This window comes from Leuresthes tenuis, unplaced genomic scaffold, assembly GCF_036924035.1.
Source record: "Leuresthes tenuis unplaced genomic scaffold, fLeuTen1.0.hap1 SCAF_2, whole genome shotgun sequence".
Classification (NCBI taxonomy): domain Eukaryota; kingdom Metazoa; phylum Chordata; class Actinopteri; order Atheriniformes; family Atherinopsidae; genus Leuresthes; species Leuresthes tenuis.
The window spans coordinates 2,726,232-2,746,973 of NW_027325356.1; the positions used below are offsets into that span (position 1 = coordinate 2,726,232).

The 20,742-nt window shown below is 47.3% G+C and overlaps 1 protein-coding gene across 4 annotated transcripts in view; it reads left to right on the top strand.

The window, feature by feature from the left end:
• Nucleotides 1-20,742, top strand: part of LOC140301400 (uncharacterized) — a 44,487-nt gene that overhangs the window by 16,403 nt on the left and 7,342 nt on the right. For 2 of the 4 annotated variants that reach the window (XM_072379805.1, XM_072379806.1), the window contains exons 15-22: nt 312-418; nt 2,751-2,874; nt 5,798-5,931; nt 6,097-6,144; nt 6,433-6,542; nt 7,784-7,952; nt 8,034-8,138; nt 9,367-20,643. In XM_072379805.1, coding sequence (XP_072235906.1) covers nt 312-418; nt 2,751-2,874; nt 5,798-5,931; nt 6,097-6,144; nt 6,433-6,542; nt 7,784-7,952; nt 8,034-8,138; nt 9,367-20,643 — 12,074 coding nt within the window. Of the gene's footprint in view, nt 1-311; nt 419-2,750; nt 2,875-5,797; nt 5,932-6,096; nt 6,145-6,424; nt 6,543-7,783; nt 7,953-8,033; nt 8,139-9,366; nt 20,644-20,742 lie in introns of all 4 variants that reach the window. The other 2 variants (XM_072379807.1, XM_072379808.1) reach the window with 2 other exon arrangements.

Here is a 20,742-nt window from a genome sequence, read left to right on the forward strand (position 1 = left end):
TCACTCCTCTTGCTTCCACTGTTGAATTAAGCCGTTTTCTACATACCAAACGTATATTTGCAGTGTTAAATGTGCCTCATCTCCTAAATGACCAGCAGCACCAACACCACTGATGCAATCCTGCTTCTTATCTACTCTCCATCTTTGTCATCCTGTCAAAAAGTATCTTTCTGCTCTCTGCGATAACACTATCCAGTCCACCTGATATTAAATTTCCACCCATAAACACACCTCAATCCAACCCTCCCCCTTTTCCTGTGGCACAAAACTGATTGAGGATGACTGGTTCTTTCCTGGCTGCTCCGATCCAGTAATGGCCACTCGGCAGCAGGAGTTGGAGGAGGATCTGGCTCAAGCTCGGGGGCTCGGCCAACACAAGGCCAAGAAGCTGGGAACTCCGGCTCAGCGAAGCCTGCAGGTAGGTGGACGGTTTCTTATTTTTATAAAGGAAAAAACGTCTTTTTTTAAAAAATATGTGAACAGCACAACTTTAATTAAACCAGCTGACAATTCTATAAAGAATCTTACAAAGGATTCATGTTGCAAACCTCAATCAAATACCTTTTAGTACAGCCTGGGCCTGTGTGTGTTTAACATGATTCACGATTCATTTACGATTCATTTACGATTCATTTACGATTCATCCACGATTCATTCACGATTCATTCAGGATTCATTCAGGATTCATTCAGGATTAATTTACGATTCATTCAGGATTCATTCACGATTCATTCAGGATTCATTCACGATTCATTCAGGATTCATTCAGGATTCATTCACGATTCATTCAGGATTCATCCACGATTCATTCACGATTCATCCACGATTCATCCACGATTCATTCACGATTCATTCACGATTCATTCAGGATTCATTCAGGATTCATCCACGATTCATCCACGATTCATTCAGGATTCATTCACGATTCATTCAGGATTCATTCAGGATTCATCCACGATTCATTCACGATTCATCCACGATTCATTCACGATTCATTCACGATTCATTCACGATTCATCCACGATTCATCCACGATTCATCCACGATTCATTCACGATTCATTCAGGATTCATTAACGATTCATTCACGATTCATTCAGGATTCATCCACGATTCATTCAGGATTCATTCACGATTCATTCAGGATTCATTCACGATTCATCCACGATTCATTCACGATTCATTCATCTCCTACATGGGATGGATGCTGGCTGCTTTTTAGAAAAAACTTGGATAAAGTCACTAAGTTGGCAGCAGTGAAGAGAAGCTGTATGCAGCCTGATTTTAGATCTGCTCTGAAAATGCAGAAAAATAGAAAGCTGAGTTTTTCCCTTGAGGTGGTCTTTAATAACTCCGGATGCTCTTTGCACAGACTTTTTTTTAATTTTAATTGATAACTAAGGAGAAAACATTTCAATTTCATTCATTTTGAATGATTGACTGATGTTGATCTGCTTATTTATATATTTATGCATACTTATCGAATAATTTAGTATTTAATCAGTTTACTTTCTTGTCTGTGAGATTAAATGGGAAATGCTACGTGACCAAGAGACGGAATGGATTAAATATCCTCACTGTACAGTCTGTGTTTGCATAAGAAACAGTAAAGGAGCCAAAAATGTGTTAAACACCCACGAGGCATTTCCACATTCTGCTGATAGTCATTATTAGATTAAATAAAACCTTTTCTCTGTGCTGTAGATGATGAATATTTGACAAAAGGTTTGTTCTGTGTAAAATCAAGACTCCTCAGCGTTGAGGCTGTTATGGCTTTGGGGTAAAAATGATTTTAGTCTGTTTGTCTGTGTTTTTATTGTCCGGTTCCATCTGACCGTTAGCATCTTTAAACGGATGTGTCCTTAAAGGGTTATTTTTAAACCTTATTTCTGGCATGAAATACGTTCATCTGCTCACTGAGAACAGTTTGGTGAAAGTCGGCGTCCTTCAGAAGATATTTAGATAACTGGAGATCCATATAACGGAGAGAACGGGGCTTAGAGGATGCAGCCTCTAAATAAGGCATTATCTGTCTTTACTTCACCAATACTTTAAGAAGAATGAATGAATGAACGTGTGCTATAGCTCTGTTAGCTCATAGCTGCTGTTATGTGGCTACTTGCAGCTATAGGAGAGCTAACGGAGGGATTTCTACACAGGCACTCTACTGGGACCACTTCATCCACACGCCCCCCTGCAGCACAGCTTATTCACTCCGTGCTCTGTGACAGTCGGCTAACTTCACACAGAGTTTGCTGCTGATAGTTTTGTGCAACATGGCAGGATATTTATCAGATTTTGACGACTTTGAGTAAGATGGACGTTCTTACCGGAGTGAATAAACTGTGCTGCAGGCGTCGATGATGTCATCCCAGTAGACGAGTGTGTAGAAAGCCCTCTATAAGCCCCCCGATAGCCGCCAATAACAACAACACAGCAGCTATGAGCTAACAGAGCTATAGCACACGTTCATTCATTCATTCTTCTTAAAGTATTGGTGAAATAAAGACAGATAATGCCTTATTTAGAGGCTGCATCCTCTAAGCCCCGTTCACTCCATACGTATTTCATGCCAGAAATAAGGTCGAGGTTTAAAAATACCGGAATTCCCCTTTAGGGACGCCGCATGCTTCTCTGAAGCAACAGGAAGTGATCAGATCTTACAGAGGAGCTGGAAAAGGTGGAATATGTGGACCCGGATTTGCTGGAGAGGAGGCTGTGACGTGTTTTCTTGGTGTAATCCCTCTGCAGGAGGATTTTGAGTTCGATGGACAGACCCCCTTCCAGGACCCACGCAGTACTTCAGAGAGCACGACCCCGATGGAGGGAGAGAACATGGGAGGTTGGTGGCCCGAGTACAGTACTCCAGACACAGGTGTGAGACCCACTGGACAGTTTTCACCGGCATGCACTCAGTCATCTGCATTACTTTGGGAAACCTCAGCCGTCTTTTGGTTATTTTGTCGTTTCCTCAGTAACACAGTGTTGGATTTTTGGTTGGTTTTGTTTTATTTTTTCATCCAGCCTGCCAGTAAAAATCTATTTTCAGACATTGGATTAGCCTGGGAGCTATTTCTGTTGGTGATCTCAGCCTCTGGGTCGCAGGCAGCTGAGTTGCATTTAAGCTCAGCCCTGGTTTATTTAAAGTAACTCTGGGACAATTGGCACAGGTTTATGTGTTGCTTGTCACCTTTTTGTCAGTTTTAAGCTTTGTTTCCTGACATGTGCATGCTGGTTGAGCTGGATAGTGTTTGTGAGTCCTCTGAGAGCATTTTTTTGTCTAAGAGCTCATGCATTTAGATGGAAAGATGCTCTCCAACTGTGGTAAGTTTTGTTTGTTTGAACTGTTTTTGCACGTTCTGCTTCTTCTCCTCATTTCCTCTCATCCTGTGTGCTTTTAACCAAAAAATACATCAGATACTATCCAAAGAACAAAGACATTTATAAATAATACAAATACACACCAATGGGTTTGGATTGGAGTTATTAAAAAAAAGCTGATGTCATTTTTGGTTGTTTGTGGCTAAAGTTTGGGCTGTGGAACTGCATTTTCCTCTCTTTTTATTGATTGATCTGCAAATGAAGTCTTTAAACAATCATCAAACAGTTTTCTCAGATTCTAAATGAATACTGTGGTTATGTACTTCCACTGATTTGCATTAAATACTTACTCTCTCTATTGGTGGCACCAGAACAGAATGGCTGCCATTTGTTTTTAAGGAATAGCCACAAAAAAGAAGAATAAATTGTACTTTTGTTGTAGAATGGACCGTGTTGAATCTAAAAATGCCTCCAGGCTTGTTTTGTAATGATTTATTTGTGTGAACAAAAAGAGAAATTACAGCCTGCTGTAATATTAGTGCTGCAGGGCACGCTTCGGTTTAAATGGGAGGATAAAAAGTCACCAGTGGCAGGTGGTTGGCAGGAAGTTTAGGCCCTTTATAAAGAGGAAAGTTTATATATGATCTGCACTGATGCATAACTCGTCTAAAAAAAAACAGAAAATCTGTTAGAATACTGAATTAACATCCAGTGAACCAGTTATTTAGATAACTGGAGATCCATATAACGGAGTGAACGGGGCTTAGAGGATGCAGCCTCTAAATAAGGCATTATCTGTCTTTATTTCACCAATACTTTAAGAAGAATGAATGAATGAACGTGTGCTATAGCTCTGTTAGCTCATAGCTGCTGTGTTGTTGTTATTGGCGGCTATCGGGGGGCTTATAGAGGCTTTCTACACACTCGTCTACTGGGATACAAAACCCACTGCTGCAGCACAGCTGATTCACTCCGGTAAGAACGTCCATCTTACTCAAAGTCGTCGTTCATGTTGTCAAAATCTGATAAATATCCTGCCATGTTGCACAAAACTATCAGCAGCAAACTCTGTGTGAAGTTAGCCGACTGTCACAGAGCACGGAGTGAATAAACTGTGCTGCAGGGGGGCGTGTGGATGAAGTGGTCCCAGTAGAGTGCCTGTGTAGAAATCCCTCCGTTAGCTCTCCTATAGCTGCAAGTAGCCACATAACAGCAGCTATGAGCTAACAGAGCTATAGCACACGTTCATTCATTCATTCTTCTTAAAGTATTGGTGAAATAAAGACAGATAATGCCTTATTTAGAGGCTGCATCCTCTAAGCCCCGTTCACTCCGTTATATGGATCTCCAGTTATCTAAATATCTTCAGAAGGACGCCGACTTTCACCAAACTGTTCTCGGTGAGCAGATGAACGTATTTCATGCCAGAAATAAGGTCTAAAAATACCGGAGTTCCCCTTTAAGACAACTTAAACAAAGACTTTGGATATCCGAGAACTTTTGGACCTCCACCGATCGCCTCCATTTTCCATCTCGTGCACACTTATTGTTAATTTATATGAGGTAACTGTCATAAACAGGCAAACATTTACTTAAAACCTGAGGATGCAGCATATTAATCTCTAATATAACTTAGTTTCAGTGGCAGAGTTTGGTTGGGCTGATCTCAGACAGAGAAACTCAAGAGGGCAGAAGTTCCTTTGCACTTAATGTTTGGTCACTACTTTGTATTCATTAGAGTCCAAATGGACACAGAATTAGGGCAGGAAATGATGGTCAATATCCCACAGCTGTGCATTATTTATGATACAAACAGTTCAATCTCATTGCAAGCCTATTGGAGGGGGGGGGCTTCATATGATAAGTGTCCACATAACACATTTGTAGTGCAATCGGAGACAAAAAGAGAGAAAAACTACAACAGATACATTCATTAGAAAATATCTCAATGAGAACATGCTGTAGAATATTAATGGAAGGTCAGGAAACCCAGCCTCTCTCAAACTAACACAAAGTTGAGCTGTAAATGTGAACAACTGACATGTAAAACATGAAAAAACAGGAAATTCTGCCCATGACCTTCACCAACTTACCTTGTGTGCTCCGTTTAAACTCCTTTATGCTCCGTTTAAACTCCTTTATGCTCCGTTTAAACTCCTTTATGTTCCATTTAAACTCCTTTATGCTCCATTTAAACTCCTTTATGTTCCATTTAAACTCCTTTATGTTCCATTTAAACTCCTTTATGCTCCATTTAAACTCCTTTATGTTCCATTTAAAGAGAAAGCAACAGTGACACAAAGATTAAGAGTGAAACATCTGGAAAAGAAACCTCAAAATGTATCTGCTGCAGTGGAAATGTACATCCTGCAGGCTTCATCCTGTCTTTAACTCTCCTCTGTGGCTTCTTTCTGCGCTTTAATTTGTTCGCGCCACATCACTTTGGCCACACTTACGCCGTCTTCTGATGATTCCAGACGGCTTGCGGTCGGTTGTGGAGGAGCTGGAGCTGGAGCGGAACCATCTTCAGGAGCAGATCCTCAGCCTGGAGGAGCACTGCCAGGACCTGGAGGACCGACTCCAGCTGCAGGCCCGGATAGAGTCTCTGCAGGTACGCCCACGGTGCACAACCCCCCCGACGTGGCACTGAGCTGCAGGGTCGACTCAAACATTCCTGTAGCGTACTTACTGATAAGTAACCTGAGCAAATGATGAGTGAACTGCATGTTTCCGCCCCCCAAGGACTGGGATGTTGTAACAAAGCCTTCTAACACAGGTGACGTTTGATGTAGATGAAGATGAGCAGCCATGTTGGGTCTCTCAGGTGTGTTGGGTCGCTCGTGTGTGCGCTGGGGAGCACCTCTGGCGGTGGCTGCTAATGGCGTGCTGTGCTTTTAACCCCAGACACGTTTGCTTTAACAGTTAAAGCACAATGTTCTGTTTTGGTGTCACAAATTACACTTTAGCTCCGACCTTCTCAGCATCACACATGGAGAGCTTCAGGGTTCACTTAACAGGGATAACCAGCTGCTGTCAGCCGATTCTGTGTGCACCTGCAGTGTGAAGCTCCACTGGGCGCTTTAAGAGGTTGATCTTTTCTCCACCTCTGCAGAATGAGTCGGAGAAACTTCAGAGCCAACTTGCCAGCGTCCGAAGTCAACAGAGCAGAGAAGCTGAGAAGCATCAGCTGCTGGTTAACAGCCTCAACGAGCAGCTCAAAGGGTAAGCTACTGATTCACAGCCAATCAAATCCACTTAGCCTGGCCTCATTCACAGAGGAGTCGAGCTACGGTTACAGCTCGACTTCCCATACTCAGAATTAAGTATTTAACCAAAGGATGCCCCATGCTGCAATGCTGGTACATCATCATGCAGGTAATGCAGCTGAATTCACTGCACAGACGCTGTCTTTAAGCTGCTTTAACGGTGATTCTGTCAGACGAGGCTGTGGTTATAAAATCAGGACTTTATCAGAGTCTGGAGGTGCTTTAATAAGTCTTAATGGGCTGATTTTCAGCTTCAGCAGCAGGAGTTTTACTGTTTTTACAGAAAGATGCATCTTTGGAGCTTGGACAGCGCATCGAGGACCAGGCCCAAGTATATTTAAGATCCCATTTTTTGTGTTTACTGATCAAAATGGTGCATTTTTATCTTATATCTAACACATAGACGTATGTAAATGTTGGCTCAGGCAGGGAGAAGGGGGGTGACTTTAAAGATTCAGTGATTACAATGAATCTTCAGGTCAGGAGGAGTTCACAAAGTTTAGGTTAACTTCTCATCTCCTGAGATAAGACAACAGCTGACCTCACACAGCAATACAGTCAAATTAACATGTTCCTCGAGTTAAACTGCGGCTGCAACAGATGGACCGGACTTCAGTACCCGAAAGGCTTCAGGGGCTGGTGTGCAGTCAGGTACCAGGAAGGGGGAGGAGTCAGGAACATGTAGCCAATCACAGACGGGCTGAGCCAGCCAATGAGCAATCTGCACTTTCTTCATACTAGGACAGAGGTCAGGGGTCGTAACAGCGAGACCTTAGTACAGGTTCCTCTCAAACTTAGTGGCTGCGGCGATTAACTGGCCGCAGTCTGTCGTGGTCGAGAGGTCAAAGGGCAAGACGCGGATGAGGTTGATCTCATTAGTCTGTAAGACGTAAACACAGTTACTGCATTTATAAACCACTCAAAAAACCCTGTTGAATAGATCTGTTTGAGTTTGGAATTATTGCGTTAAACGTCTCTCCCTGAAGGCGAACAGATGAACACGTTCAGCATTTACAGAAATAACCACAAGTCATTTTATTTAGTTATTAGTTATTTAGATGCTGCAGGTGATTGAGATGTAAGAAACCAGGTACTGAGCAAACAATCTCTGTCTTGGTTTGGTTTCTAACTCGCTGGTATTACGGCTCACGGCCCGGTGAATCGTTTGTTTTAGCGGTCTTTCTCTTTTTCTTGCAGGTTGAGTGATACACAGGAGTGCCTGGAAAGTTCCCTCATTGAGAAGGAAAATACGCTGGCCAAGACGTCTGAGAAGCTTGAGCTCATCAGCAGCCTCAGAGAGTCCCTGAGTGAGAAGGAGACTGAGTACAAAGAGCTGTCTGACAGGCTGCTTCAGACGGAGCACACTGTAAGAGTCGTGCCTTTTCCCCTCACTAACGCTCAGCTTTCATCAGAGGTTCATTCTGCTTTCATTTGTTTCTCCTTCCAGCTTGAGAACATGATTAAGAAAGGCAGCAGCTCAGAGAAGCAGTGCTCTGAACTGAAAACGGAGGTTGCCGATCTCACCCAGAAACTGAGTGTGCTGAAAGAGAAGGTGTGCTTTAAGACCTTTAAGATCTCTACTTCCACAGAAATGCTGCACTTCCTGTCAGTGCTTTTTGTTTCCGTTGTATTGCATTGCTTAAAGGGGAACTCCGGTATTTTTAAACCTTATTTCTGGCATGAAATACGTTCATCTGCTCACTGAGAACAGTTTGGTGAAAGTCGGCGTCCTTCAGAAGATATTTAGATAACTGGAGATCCATATAACGGAGTGAACGGGGCTTAGAGGATGCAGCCTCTAAATAAGGCATTATCTGTCTTTATTTCACCAATACTTTAAGAAGAATGAATGAATGAACGTGTGCTATAGCTCTGTTAGCTCATAGCTGCTGTTATGTGGCTACTTGCAGCTAAAGGAGAGCTAACGGAGGGATTTCTACACAGGCACTCTACTGGGACCACTTCATCCACACGCCCCCCTGCAGCACAGTTTATTCACTCCGTGCTCTGTGACAGTCGGCTAACTTCACACACAGTTTGCTGCTGATAGTTTTGTGCAACATGGCAGGATATTTATCAGATTTTGACGATGTGAACGAGGACTTTGAGTAAGATGGACGTTCTTACCGGAGTGAATATAATATATATAAAAATATCACTTTAAGCTCAATTATTAGAAGTAAGAAAGGACAATAACACCAATAACTGTTAACTGTACGACTTTCAGAATGAGCGAACCAATCAAAAGCATCAAAGTTTTCAACTAAAAGTTCAAATGAGGCTTGAAATGGGACTTTCTTTCACTTGAGACTAAGCAAAGGAAGAAAAAATGAAGTAAATGACATTTAAACACATGCAGAATGAGCTGTGCTGCAGCGGCGGGCTTTGATGACATCATCCCAGTAGAGGAGTGTGTAGAAAGCCCTCTATAAGCCCCCCGATAGCCGCCAATAACAACAACACAGCAGCTATGAGCTAACAGAGCTATAGCACACGTTCATTCATTCATTCTTCTTAAAGTATTGGTGAAATAAAGACAGATAATGCCTTATTTAGAGGCTGCATCCTCTAAGCCCCGTTCACTCCGTTATATGGATCTCCAGTTATCTAAATATCTTCTGAAGGACGCCGACTTTCACCAAACTGTTCTCAGTGAGCAGATGAACGTATTTCATGCCAGAAATAAGGTTTAAAAATACCAGAGTTCCCCTTTAAAGGGACTGCTTTGCTTTGCTTTGCTCTATAAAATCTCTAAAGTCATTTTATTTAATTATTTGCAGGCACAGAAACAAGAGGCCACCATAGAGACGTTACAAGTGGAGCTTGATCAGACAAACGAGGACCTGGACAAACTAAACACGGCGCACTTGGAAGAACGAGCCCAACTCATCCATGATCTTCAAAGCTGTGAGCGTGAAATCGACAGTCTGAAAGATATTCTGTTGGAAAAGGACAAGGAGATATCAAGCCTGGCTGGTAACATGGCTGAGTACGCAGAACAGATCACAGTCCTAAAGCAGGAGATAAAACTCAAAGAGGAGAACCTGGTCCAGGTAGAAAATGCTCTGAGCAAGGCAGAGCGGGAGGCTATGGTTATCAGAGACTCTCAGAATTCAGACCAGCAAACCCTGAACAGCAAGATCACAGAGCTGGTTGGCAAGCTGAAGGACACGGAGTCAGAGTTGGTGAACGCCAGAGAGGAAAGAGAATCTAAAGTGTCTGAGGTGGAACATCTGATAAAGCAGGCTGAAGACGATAAGAAAACCATTCAGGACCTTCGAGGGGAGATCCACAAACAGATTGTGAGCCATCGTAACCATCTTTCTGAATGTGAAACGCACATCACTTCCCTGAAGGAACAGCTGACGGGATCTGCTCAAAGGTTAGAGGAGTCGGAGGGGCTCGTGTCGCAGCTGAGAGACGCAGATGCAAGCAAGGAGAAGCTGCAGCAGGAGCTCGCTGATAAAGAGCAGACGTATGAAAAGGAGCTGAAATCCTCCAAGGAGGAGCAAAACAAGCTTTTGGCTCAGGTGGAGAAATATAACGGCCAAGTTCAGACATTAACCGAACAACTGGAGGAGCAAATGCAGAAAGAGGAGCGCATCAGGGAGGCGGTGCAGGAGAAACTGGAAGCTGTCGCATCACTGGAAGACAAACTGAAGGCAGCGGATAAACGGGCCGAGGACGAGAGGCAGAAGTTCAGCACAGAATTACAAGTGTGCAGTTCAGAAAATGACAAGTTGAGCAGTGACCTGAAGAGCAAATCTGAGAGTATCTCCAAACTCAAAAGCCTTTTAAAAAGCATGAAGACCGAAAAACTGCAGCTGGAGAAGAAGCTCAAGGGGCTAAACGAGGAGCTTGACCTACAGAAGCAGGAAGCCAGAGAGCTGAATGAAAAGGTTTCATCTGCTGTGGAGCTTAACCGCAGCCTGGAGGTTGAAGTGCGCTGCCTCACACAGCAGAAAGAGAGCCTTGAAGTGGAAGTAACTGAACATGTAAAACACATTTCAGAGCTTACAGCCCAGATGGAGTCTTTGCAAGGACAAATCTGTGCTTTGGAAACGCAGCGCTCTGAAAATGATAACGTTATTCAAGAGCTGCAGAGAGAGAAGGAGGAGCTGACCGCTCGTAACAGCGAGTTAAGTCGGGTTCTGGAGCAAAGCTCACACTCAAACTCCCAGATCCTGTTGGCTAAAACAAACGAATGTAGCAGTCTCAACCAGTTACTCAGGGTCAGGGAGGAGGAGGTCACCGGTCTGCAGCAGCGGGTGCAGGGCTTGACTTCTGAGGTGGAGCAGCTGCAGCTCGTCGTGCCACAGAAGGAGCAAACTGCTGCTGATCTTCTGCAAAAAGTCCAGACTCAACAAAGCCTGCAAACACAGCTGGAGGAAACGTTGTCCAGTTTGAAGCGTGGGTTGATGGAGAGGGATGTGATGTTGAAAGAGAAGCAGGAAGAATGCGACGGTCTGCAGAGTGAGATTATAACTCAGAGAAAGCTGACATCCAAGCTGCAAGCGGACGCTGATTCACTTCAGGGAGAAAGCTCACAGCTCCGGCAACAGCTGGAGGAGAGAGAAGAGATGTTGAGAAGCTCCACACAGAAGAGCCGGATGTACAAAGATGAACTGGATGAAAGGAATGAGACCGTGAAGTCTCTGAGTGACCAGATCAGTGCGATGGAGGAAAGTGGCAGAAAGCTGCAGTCCGAGGCTGAGGCGAGGGAAACGGACCGGGAGCATTTAAACAGCCGCATCCAGGTGCTCACAGAGGAAAAGCACAAGCTTCTCTCTGCCTGCCAGTCCAAAGAAAACGAGCTCGCTCAGCAGGTGGAGACGGTGTCTGAGCTTAACAGGCAGCTGACGGCAGCTGAAGAGCAGGAGTCCAGCTTCAGAGAGCAGTTCAGCCGGCTGACAGAAGATAAGCAAAGGTTACAGGAAGAGCTGGCAAAGAACTCCAAATCTGCTTCTGAGCTCACCTCTGAGAGAAGTTTCCTCCAAGAGAAAGCTTCCAAGCTTGAAATCCAAATCTCAGGCAGTCAGAACATGATTGATGGCTTGATGAGGGAGAAGGAGGAGCTTAAGATCACAGCAGACGAACTGAAAAAGATTCTCAAAGAAAGTGAAGAGTCCAACTCTTCAAGTCTGCTGGAGAAAACAAGTGAATGTGCTAATCTGTCAAAAACACTGCAGGAAAAAGCAGAAGAGCTGCGGGGTTTACAGGAGTCCCTGACTGACAGAGACTCTCAGCTGGAGGCTCAGCAGAACCAGCTGGTGCAGCTTCAGGACACCGTATCCATGCTTCAGGAGCAGGGGTCGGTTCTGAAGTCGGGGCTTATGGAGAAAGACTCGGCCTTTCAGCAGAAAGTGGAGGAATGCAGCGCTTATCAGAAAGAAGCCCTGCTGCAGAAAGAACTCCTGTCGAAGATGCAGGGAGAGGTCGAATCGCTCCGGCTAAAGTGCTCCGAGTCAAAGCAGCAGATCGAGCAGAAGGACCAGGCTTTAGCAGAGCTAACAAACCAGTTCCAGCACCACCAAGAGGAGCTGAACAAACGTAACGAATCAGTCATTTCACTCAGCAGTCAGCTCGGGGCCATGAATGAGAAGGCTGCAGAGATGGAGGCTGAGATTACCGGCCTCCAGGCTTCTGTGCAGGGACTCGCTGCAGAGAGGCAGCAGCTGGAGCAGGAGGAGGACCAGCGGAAGGTGCAGATAGTTGGTTTTACAGCCAGCGTGCAAGCACTGAATGAGCAGAACACAAGACTGAAATGTGACCTTCAGAAAACAGCGACCGAGCTCTCCGACGCACAGGAGCTCATCGCAAATCTGAAAGCTGAAGTCCGGTCCAAGGAGACGCTTAACGTGAGCGTGCAGGAGAAAGAGGACGCCCTGACGCAGCAGGAGAGTTTGATCCAGCAGCTCCACGCTCGCATCTCTGAGCAGGCGGAGCAGCTTAAGCACAGAGCCGATGACAACGTCGGCTTACAGCAGCAAGTCTCAGAGCTGGAAGAAGCAGTCTGTGGACTCCGAGCTCGAGTCGAGAGTCTCACCTCAGAGTCATGCTCTCTGAGAGATACCCTGGAGAAAAAGGAGCTTCAGTATCAAGCCAAAGAGGCACAGTGCGAAAGCTTGAAAGAGCAGGTTTCACACCTGGAGGAATCCGTCTCAAAGCTCAGCAACTCTCTCCAAGCACAGCTGTCTGAAGCCGACGGCCTCAAACGGGCCGTGGAAGAGAAAGAAGTCGCACTTTCGGAGCAATCGAAGTCTGTTGAAGAGATTCAGAGGAGAGTGGACGAAGCTTCGCTCTTCAGAAGTCAGTTCATGGAAAGCACGGAGCTGGTGTCACAGCTGCAGGGTCAGGTTCAGTTAAAGGCCACTGAATCAGAAGACCTGAAGAGGTCAGCAGGTGAAATACAAAGTGCCTTCAACAACCTCCAGGACAAATATGCCTCCGCCTTAGAGGAGGTCCAAGATGTGAGAAAGCAGCTTTCTCAGAGGAGCGACGAGGCGTCCCAGCTTCACACATTACTGGATGAGTCCAACAGGGAACGACAAACCGCAAAAAGCACCGCAGAAGCACTGAGAAATGAGCTATCTGACATTCAGGACAGGCTGAAGACAACCGAAGCCTCCAACTGCAGTCTGGCCCAGGAAAAGGATGAAGCTTTTGCATCTCATCAGGCAAGTGTGTCTCTGCTGACCGTGGAGCTGGAAAGGCTGAAGTCACAGCATCTTCAGGTCGTGGCACAAATGAACGCGCTGACGGAAAACCTGGAGCAGAGAGAAATGGCTCTGCATGCAATAAACAGTCAGTACTCAGCTCAGGCCAAACACGCGTCCCAGCTGCTGGCAGAGATGCAGAAAGTGGAGGAGCAAAACAAGAGGCTCAGCGGGGAGCTTCGTCTGTCAAAGGAGGAGCATCAGAGGCTGCAAGCCGCAGTCAGCGAAGAAAACACACATTTACAGGGGGAAGTCCGAAAGCTTGTGGCAGAGAAGGAAGAGCTGGAGAGGAGGCACCGCGAAGTCTGGGCAACGCAGGTTCAGATGGAGCACAGGTCCAGCAGCATGAAGCAAGTAATGGACACAGTGGAGTCTGAGAAGCAGAGCCTGCAAGCAAAGGTTAGTGCCAAAGATGAAGAAGTTTGTCGGTTAAGAGAAAACATTCAAAAGATAGAACAAATTCTGCAGGACTCTGAGAAAGAGTGGCTGCTGGTGCTGGATAGAGAAAAACAGGAGAGGAGTCTGCTGGCAGAGCAGTTAGGAAGTTTTGAAACTGAAATGAAGTCTAAAGATGTTAAAGTTAATGCTTTGAAGCAGGACTTGGACAGTTTGCAGGAGAAGCTAGCAGAGGCTTCTGCTGCAGTTCGACGGGGCTCTGATCAGCTGAGCGCCAAAGAGCTGGAGGCCTCGGCTTCCAGGATTCAACTGGAGAAGGTTTTAGCAACTATCCAAGAAAAGGAGTCGGAGAACCACAGCTTGCAACAGGCTCTGAAAACCGTGGAAGACGGCTTACAAAGACTTCTGAGGAGAAGAGACGGTGCTGAGAGGGATTCCTCAGCCCCAGCTGAGAGATCTGCTGCTCCAGCTTTACAGGACATGATGCAGCGGGTGCAGGAGAGTCACGAGGCTGAGGTGGAGGCTTTAAAGAGTGAGCTGGCTCAAACTGCTGCACATCTGCAGAAGATCCTTAACGAAGGCGAGAGGAACAATGATGAGCAGAGTCAGCGAATCGCCCTCCTGCAGAAGACTGCAGAGGGTTTACAGACTCAGCTTCATGCAGAGGTGGAGAAAACGAAGGAAGCTTCCATCCAATGCACCTCTTTACACACTCAAGTCACAGCAAAGGAGGAGCAAATCAGTTCCATGAGCATTCACATGAGTCAGCAGAAGGAACTACTTTCTGGACTGAGTCAGCAGTTAAAGGATAAAGACGCCTCCATCGCCCAAGTCATGGAGTCCGCCTCAAACGAGAGAATGAAGCTCGGTGAGGAAAATATTTCTCTGTTAACGCAGCTGGAAAGCACACAGCAGGCTCTCCAAGCCTCAGTGCAGAGGCTGGCGGAGGTTTCTGAGCAGTTAGAGGAACAAACCGCACGCTCTCAGAGGGAAAACTCAGAGAAGCTCGAGCTGAGTAAAGTTAAAGATGAGCTGCGGCGAGAGCTTGCTAAGGTTTCCAAAGAAAAGGAGGCCATGAAGAAGAAGCTGCAAGCTGCTCTGGTTGTGAGGAAAGACTTGCTCAGAAGAATTGATGAATATGAAAAGCAAAGAGAAGAGAGTGTGAACGATAAGGGGGAGCTCTCAGCTTTACAGGATCGGTTACATGAAGCTCAAGCTGCCGCAGAGATGCACGAGCAACAGGTTTCTCTTCTGGAGAAGCAGATTCTCCTCCAGGAGAAACACAAAGCAGAGGCCCAAAGACTCGTGGAGGAGCTCGAGTCTGAAAAACGAGCGCTGCGAAGCACTTTGGATGGAAAAGAAGTGAGTTTGTGTGAAACACTGCAAATAATCAGGGAGAAGGACTCGGCCATCGAGCAGCTGCAGTCCACAGAAGAAGCCTTTAAGCAAGAAAGAAGTGGGTTGATGCTGAGATTAGAAGAGCTTCAGGGTGAAATCAAGACCTGTAAAGAGGAGCTGAAAGACCAGTCGTCCTCAGCTGAGCTTTCACAGATGAAGTTAGAGAAGGCGACTCTTCAGAAAAAGGCTCAGGCGGCGCTGCTGGCTCGCAAAGAGACGATGAAGAAAGCTCAGGAGAGCGAGAAGAAACTGACCCAAGAGCTGGCGGAGCTAAAGGACGACTACAAGGCTCTGCTGGAGCAGCACTGCCAGCAGACCAACGAGCTGAACGCCATCCAGCTGAGCCTGGATGAGAAGCTGAGGGAGCTGGCAGGCCTCCGCCAGTCCTCCTCTCTGGAGGAACTGAACACTTTAAGACAACTCGTTGAGGAGAGAGACAGAACTCTCCAAGACCTAAAGACGTCTTTGGCTGAGAAGGAAAGCCTCTGCCTGTCTCTGTCACACTTGCAAGTGGAGCTGGAAGATGTTACATCTAGGTTTGAGAAAACGAATGTTGAAATGGCAAATAAAGACGAGGCGCTCAGAGAGATGGAAGGAAGAGAGGAAGCCCTGAAATCTGAGCTGCACGTGGCGCAGAGTGACTTAGAGAAAGCTCACGCTGAAATACAAGAGAAAACAGAAGTGATTGAGAAATATGAGGAAACCAGCAAGTCTGGGGAGGCGTTCATTGATAAAAACACGGCTTTAGAGACTCAGTCAAATGAACAGAGGAACCACATTTTAATGCAGGAAAATGAGCCTCAGAGTACTCTAAAAGAGGAACCTGCCGTTGCTTCAGTCCAGCAGGAATCTTTAGAGATGTTAAACATTCAAAGGACTCGGCTCAGGGAGGACAATGATGCTCTGACCAAAGAGCTGGAAGAAGCACAGATGAATTCTAATGAAACACAAAGAGAACTGGACTCATTAAAGCAGGAACAAGACAATTCTGTGAGACTAACCAGAGAACTCAGGGAGGAGATCACAGTGCTGAGCCAGCAGCTGAAGGAGTCTGAGGAGAGAAGGTGCAGCAGCCAGGAGGATGGAGTCTGTGCTGAGGAAGGGAAGCTGAGGGAGAGAGACCAGGCTCTGTTGGTTTCTCAGGCTCAACTCTCCCAAAGAGAAGAGCTCATTGCTGCACTGGAGCTGCAGCTGCAGCAGCAGATTAAAATGCACGAAGTTACCGTTGAGCAGATGAGAGCAGAGGCTGAAGTGCTTCAGAAGTCTCAGGAGGATGGAGTCTGTGCTGAGGAAGGGAAGCTGAGGGAGAGAGACCAGGCTCTGTTGGTTTCTCAGGCTCAACTCTCCCAAAGAGAAGAGCTCATCGCTGCACTGGAGCTGCAGCTGCAGCAGCAGATTAAAATGCACGAAGTTACCGTTGAGCAGATGAGAGCAGAGGCTGAAGTGCTTCAGAAGTCTCAGGAGGATGGCAGCCGAAGGAATAATCCGGAAAGCCAAAACAAAATCGCCGTTCTGACCAGGAAACTTCAAGCAGCTTTAGTTTCCAGGAAAGACCTGTTGAAAGAAAACTCCACGCTAAAGGAAGAACTGGAAAAGCTGTCCGAGAGACAAGAAGTGAAAGAAGCAGACTATTTGGATCTGAAATCCTCCGTGTTGAACCTGGAAAGCTCTGTGTCTTCGGTCATCAAACAGAGAGACGACCTCAGCTGCGAGGTGGAGCGCATCCTGAATGAGAACCACAGTCTTTCTGCAGCCTGCGACAGTTTGAAGCTGACCATCGAAAGCATCACCCAGCAGAAACAGGCTTTCTCATGCCAGCTGGAGTCCCTCAAAGACTCCCAAACAGAGGAGCTGTCCAAGTGGAAGCTGAAGCATGCAGAGCTCAAACAGGAGTACGAGTCTCTGCTGCAAGCTTACGAGAACGTCAGCAGTGAGATGGACAAGATGAGGCAGCTTCTGGAGGGGGCCAAGAGAGACCGGCAGGAGGCCCTCCGAAAGATTCACAGCCACGGGGCCGAGGTGGCCGGGCTGGAGAAGCAGGCCAGAGAGCTGGAGCAGGAAAATGACAGCATTAAAGAGAGGATGCACGAGTTTGCCAAAGAGCAGCGGCAGAGGGTCGAGGAGTTGGAGGAAGAGAATCAGAAAATTAGAAAGGAACTGGAAGAACTTGACGGAAACCACGAAATGGCAATGCTTGAGCTAAGAGACAAGAACCAGCAACTGGAGGCAGAGATCAGCCAGCTTGGAGAGTCTTCAGAGGCTCTGCGAGTGCAACTTGCTCAGATGCAGGCTGAAAACGGCCAACTGGCAGAAAGACTTGCAGCAGCTGGTTGTTCCATGGAAGAGAAGACCTTGGAATCCAATGCATATGCAAACAGCATGCAGTTTAAACTGGATGAAGCACTGGGTTTGAATAACTCTCTCACTGCCCAGATAGAGGCTCAGAAGACAGAACTTGGCGCCCAACTGGAGATCAACAACTTGCTGCAAAAAGAGAAGCAGAGTCTCTGTGAGAGAATGGAAAGGATGCAGAACGACCACGAATTGCAGTTAGGAAAGAAAGACGATGCCATGAAGGAGCTCAAAGCTATTATTGATAAGCACAGCCAAGAGAGCATCAGTCTGAATGAGAAGGTGAGAATCTTAGAGGACGACAAGTCGCTCCTGCAAGAGGAGCTGGAAAACGCCCAAGAGGTTTCCCACAAAGTGAAAAATGAAAACGAATATTTGGAAACTGTGATCCTGAAGACCTCGGAAAGGATTGATGAGCTGACCGAGTCTGTCGGTGATCTGCAGACTCAGAACTCGCAGCTGTCTGCTCAGCTGGCAGCCAGCAAAGAGACGAGTGATCGAGTCCGGCAGGAAAAAGAGCAGGAGCAGCTGAAGTTGGTGCGGGAGTTGGAGCAGAAGCTCAAGACGGTTCAGAGAGGCAGCGAAGGGTCCAAGAATGTGAAGAGGGAACTGCAAGAGCTGCTGAAAGAAAAGCACCGGGAGATAAACCAGCTCCAGCAAACCTGCATTACCTACCAGGAAGTGATCCTAGACCTGGAAAGCTCTCTGAAGCTGCTGGAGAAAGAGCTGAAGAAAAGCTCAGAGAAAATCTCAGCTCAAGAGGAAAGAAACGAGCAAGTTGAGGCTGAGCTGATCTCACACAAGAACCTCCTCCAGGAGGCCAAAGAGAAGATTGTGAGCGTTGAGACTGAAAGAGACCGGCTGGCTTTCCAGGTATCCCAGCAGAAAAAGCAGTCTGAGACCACAGAGACCACGAAATCCCCTCACAGTGGGGATGAAACGCAGAGAAACTCTTACACAGAGAACCAGTTTGTGTTTCAGCAGCAGGTCGATGAGCTGAGGAGCCTAAAAGATCGAGAAAGTCAAAGAGTCGATGAGCTGATGCAGCAGCTGGACTCCAAAGAGCTCCAGATCAACTCTCTGAAGAGAGCGGCCGAAACTAATGAGGCCAAGATGTCTGCTCTATCTGCCACGCCACAAGGGGCCGATGCCACCAAACGCTGGAACGAGCTGTACCAAAGGAGCTTGCATGAGAAGGACAAGCAGCTCCTGGAGCAGGGCTTCATGATCACAAGGTTCCTCGAGGAGATGAGGAAAAAAGACACAGAGCTTAATGAAGTTCGAGTGACGAAATCCAGAGTGGAAAGGACAGTGAATGAGTATTCTGTTGCTGCAGCTGCGCAGCAGAGGCAGCTGTTTGTCCTGAGTGCAACCAATGCAGAGCTGAGCGAGGCTGCAGAGCTCCTGACCGTGCAGCTGCAGGAGCTCGGTGCTCAGGTTGAAAGGAACAAGCTGGAGAAAGACGCACTGAACCAGCAGCTCGCCGACAAACAAGACGTGATCTCCCAGCTGCAGCTTCACCTGCAGCAAATGGAGAAGATGAGCGCCGACGCTGAGGCTCAGCTGGGCCTTTTACAGACGCGGCACGACAAACTTCAGGCTGACTTTGAGAAGCAGGAGGGCCTCTCTCTGCAGCTGAAAACGCTGCTGCAGGGCAAAGATGCTGAGATCTCCGCCCTGCTCTCCTGTAAGGACGGGCAGATGTCCGGGTACCTGGAACAGCTCCAGGCTAACTATCGCACGCAGGTTTCAGTTTATGAGGACAGGCTGACGTCTTTCCGCTACCAAAGGGAGAAGGCTGACAAAGAGCTGAGATCACTCGAGGGGAAGGTCAAAAGTCTGCAGATTCAAGTGAGCAGATCTGTCCAGGAAAAGCAGCAGATGGCAGCTAAGATGGAGTCGTTCAAGAACACGCTGGTGTCCTCACAGAGTGAACGGGAGAGGCTGGTGTCAGAGTGCAGAATGCTAGAAGCAAAGAGTCAGTCAGGACTGAAGGGGAGAGAGGGTTCTCCTGAGGGGGAAGGCGGTGCGAGCAAAGGCCTGAAACACGAGATAAGGAAGCTGCTGCATCAAATGGACGATCTGAACTCTGAGAACGCCATGCTCAGGGCTCAGCTGGTGCGCTACAGAGAGGATCTGAATCAGGTTTTATCCCTCAAGGACAACCAGCTGAAGGTGCTGCTTAAGAAGCAGCAGGATGTGATCAAAAACCTGGAAAACCACAAGGTTGCAGCCGAAAAGCAGCACCGAGAATCTCGTTTGGAGCTCCAAAAGGAAGAGGAAGCAAGCAGTGCATTAAAAGCGGAGAACTCTAAGCTTAAAGCTCAGGTGTCGAAACTGGAAGATGAGATGCTGACTCAGAAGGAGGAGCGAGCCTCCACCAGTGAGGGCAGAGTAATCGCCGACCTGCAGGAAGCCGTGGCGGCGAAAGCAGCTGAGTGCAGCGACCTCCAGCAAAAGCTGCTCTCCCAGAGAGTCACGGCCGACGAGCTCAAGGGCAAAATGCAAGTGCTGGAAACAGAAACTGACAAAAAACTGGGCGAAGCCGAGGACACCTACAACGCCGAGCTGGACAAGTTTGAGCGGGAGGTGCAAGCGATGAGGAATGAGCGCGAGACGGCGGATCAGAGAGCGTCGGAGCTCGCCAAAGAGCTGCTCGGTTTGGAGCAGCAGCTATCGGAAGCAAAGTCCCAGAGCAAAGAGGTGAAGGCTCAAAATGAGTCTCTGTGCAAAGCTATGGCTGCTCTACAGAACGACAGAGACCAGCTGATCGAGGATTTTAAGGTCCTCAGGAACCGATACGACGAAGAACTCCGAGAGAGCCGGGCCGCCGTGAACAAGGCTGAGCGCGGTCTGCAGGACGCCTCCTCGGATTCGGCCATGTTTGCAACAGAAAGGGACATCCTGGCTCAAAGATTAAGAGCTGTGGAGAGCAGAGATGCACCTGCAGAGCTGAGCAGGCTGCTGGACGACCTGTCGAAGGCCCAATCGGAGAAGGAAGGAGAGCTTAAACGGGTGGTTCTGGAAAATACCAGCTACGGCAGGCAGCTGTCGGCGTTCTCCAGGTCCATGGCCAGCCTGCAAAACGAACGCGACAGGCTGCTGGAGGAGCTGGCCGGGGCCAGGCGAGGGTCCAGCCCAGAGACTGTAGCTAGCACAAACCTCAGGGCCCTCGAGGCTGAGAAAGACGGGCTGGTAAGTCAGGTCACCGGCTTGGTTTAAGTTTGGCTGTTGCTTGCACCTCATCTGTCGTGGTTCTCTTCACAAACAGCATGAGAGACGTTTTCTGTTGTG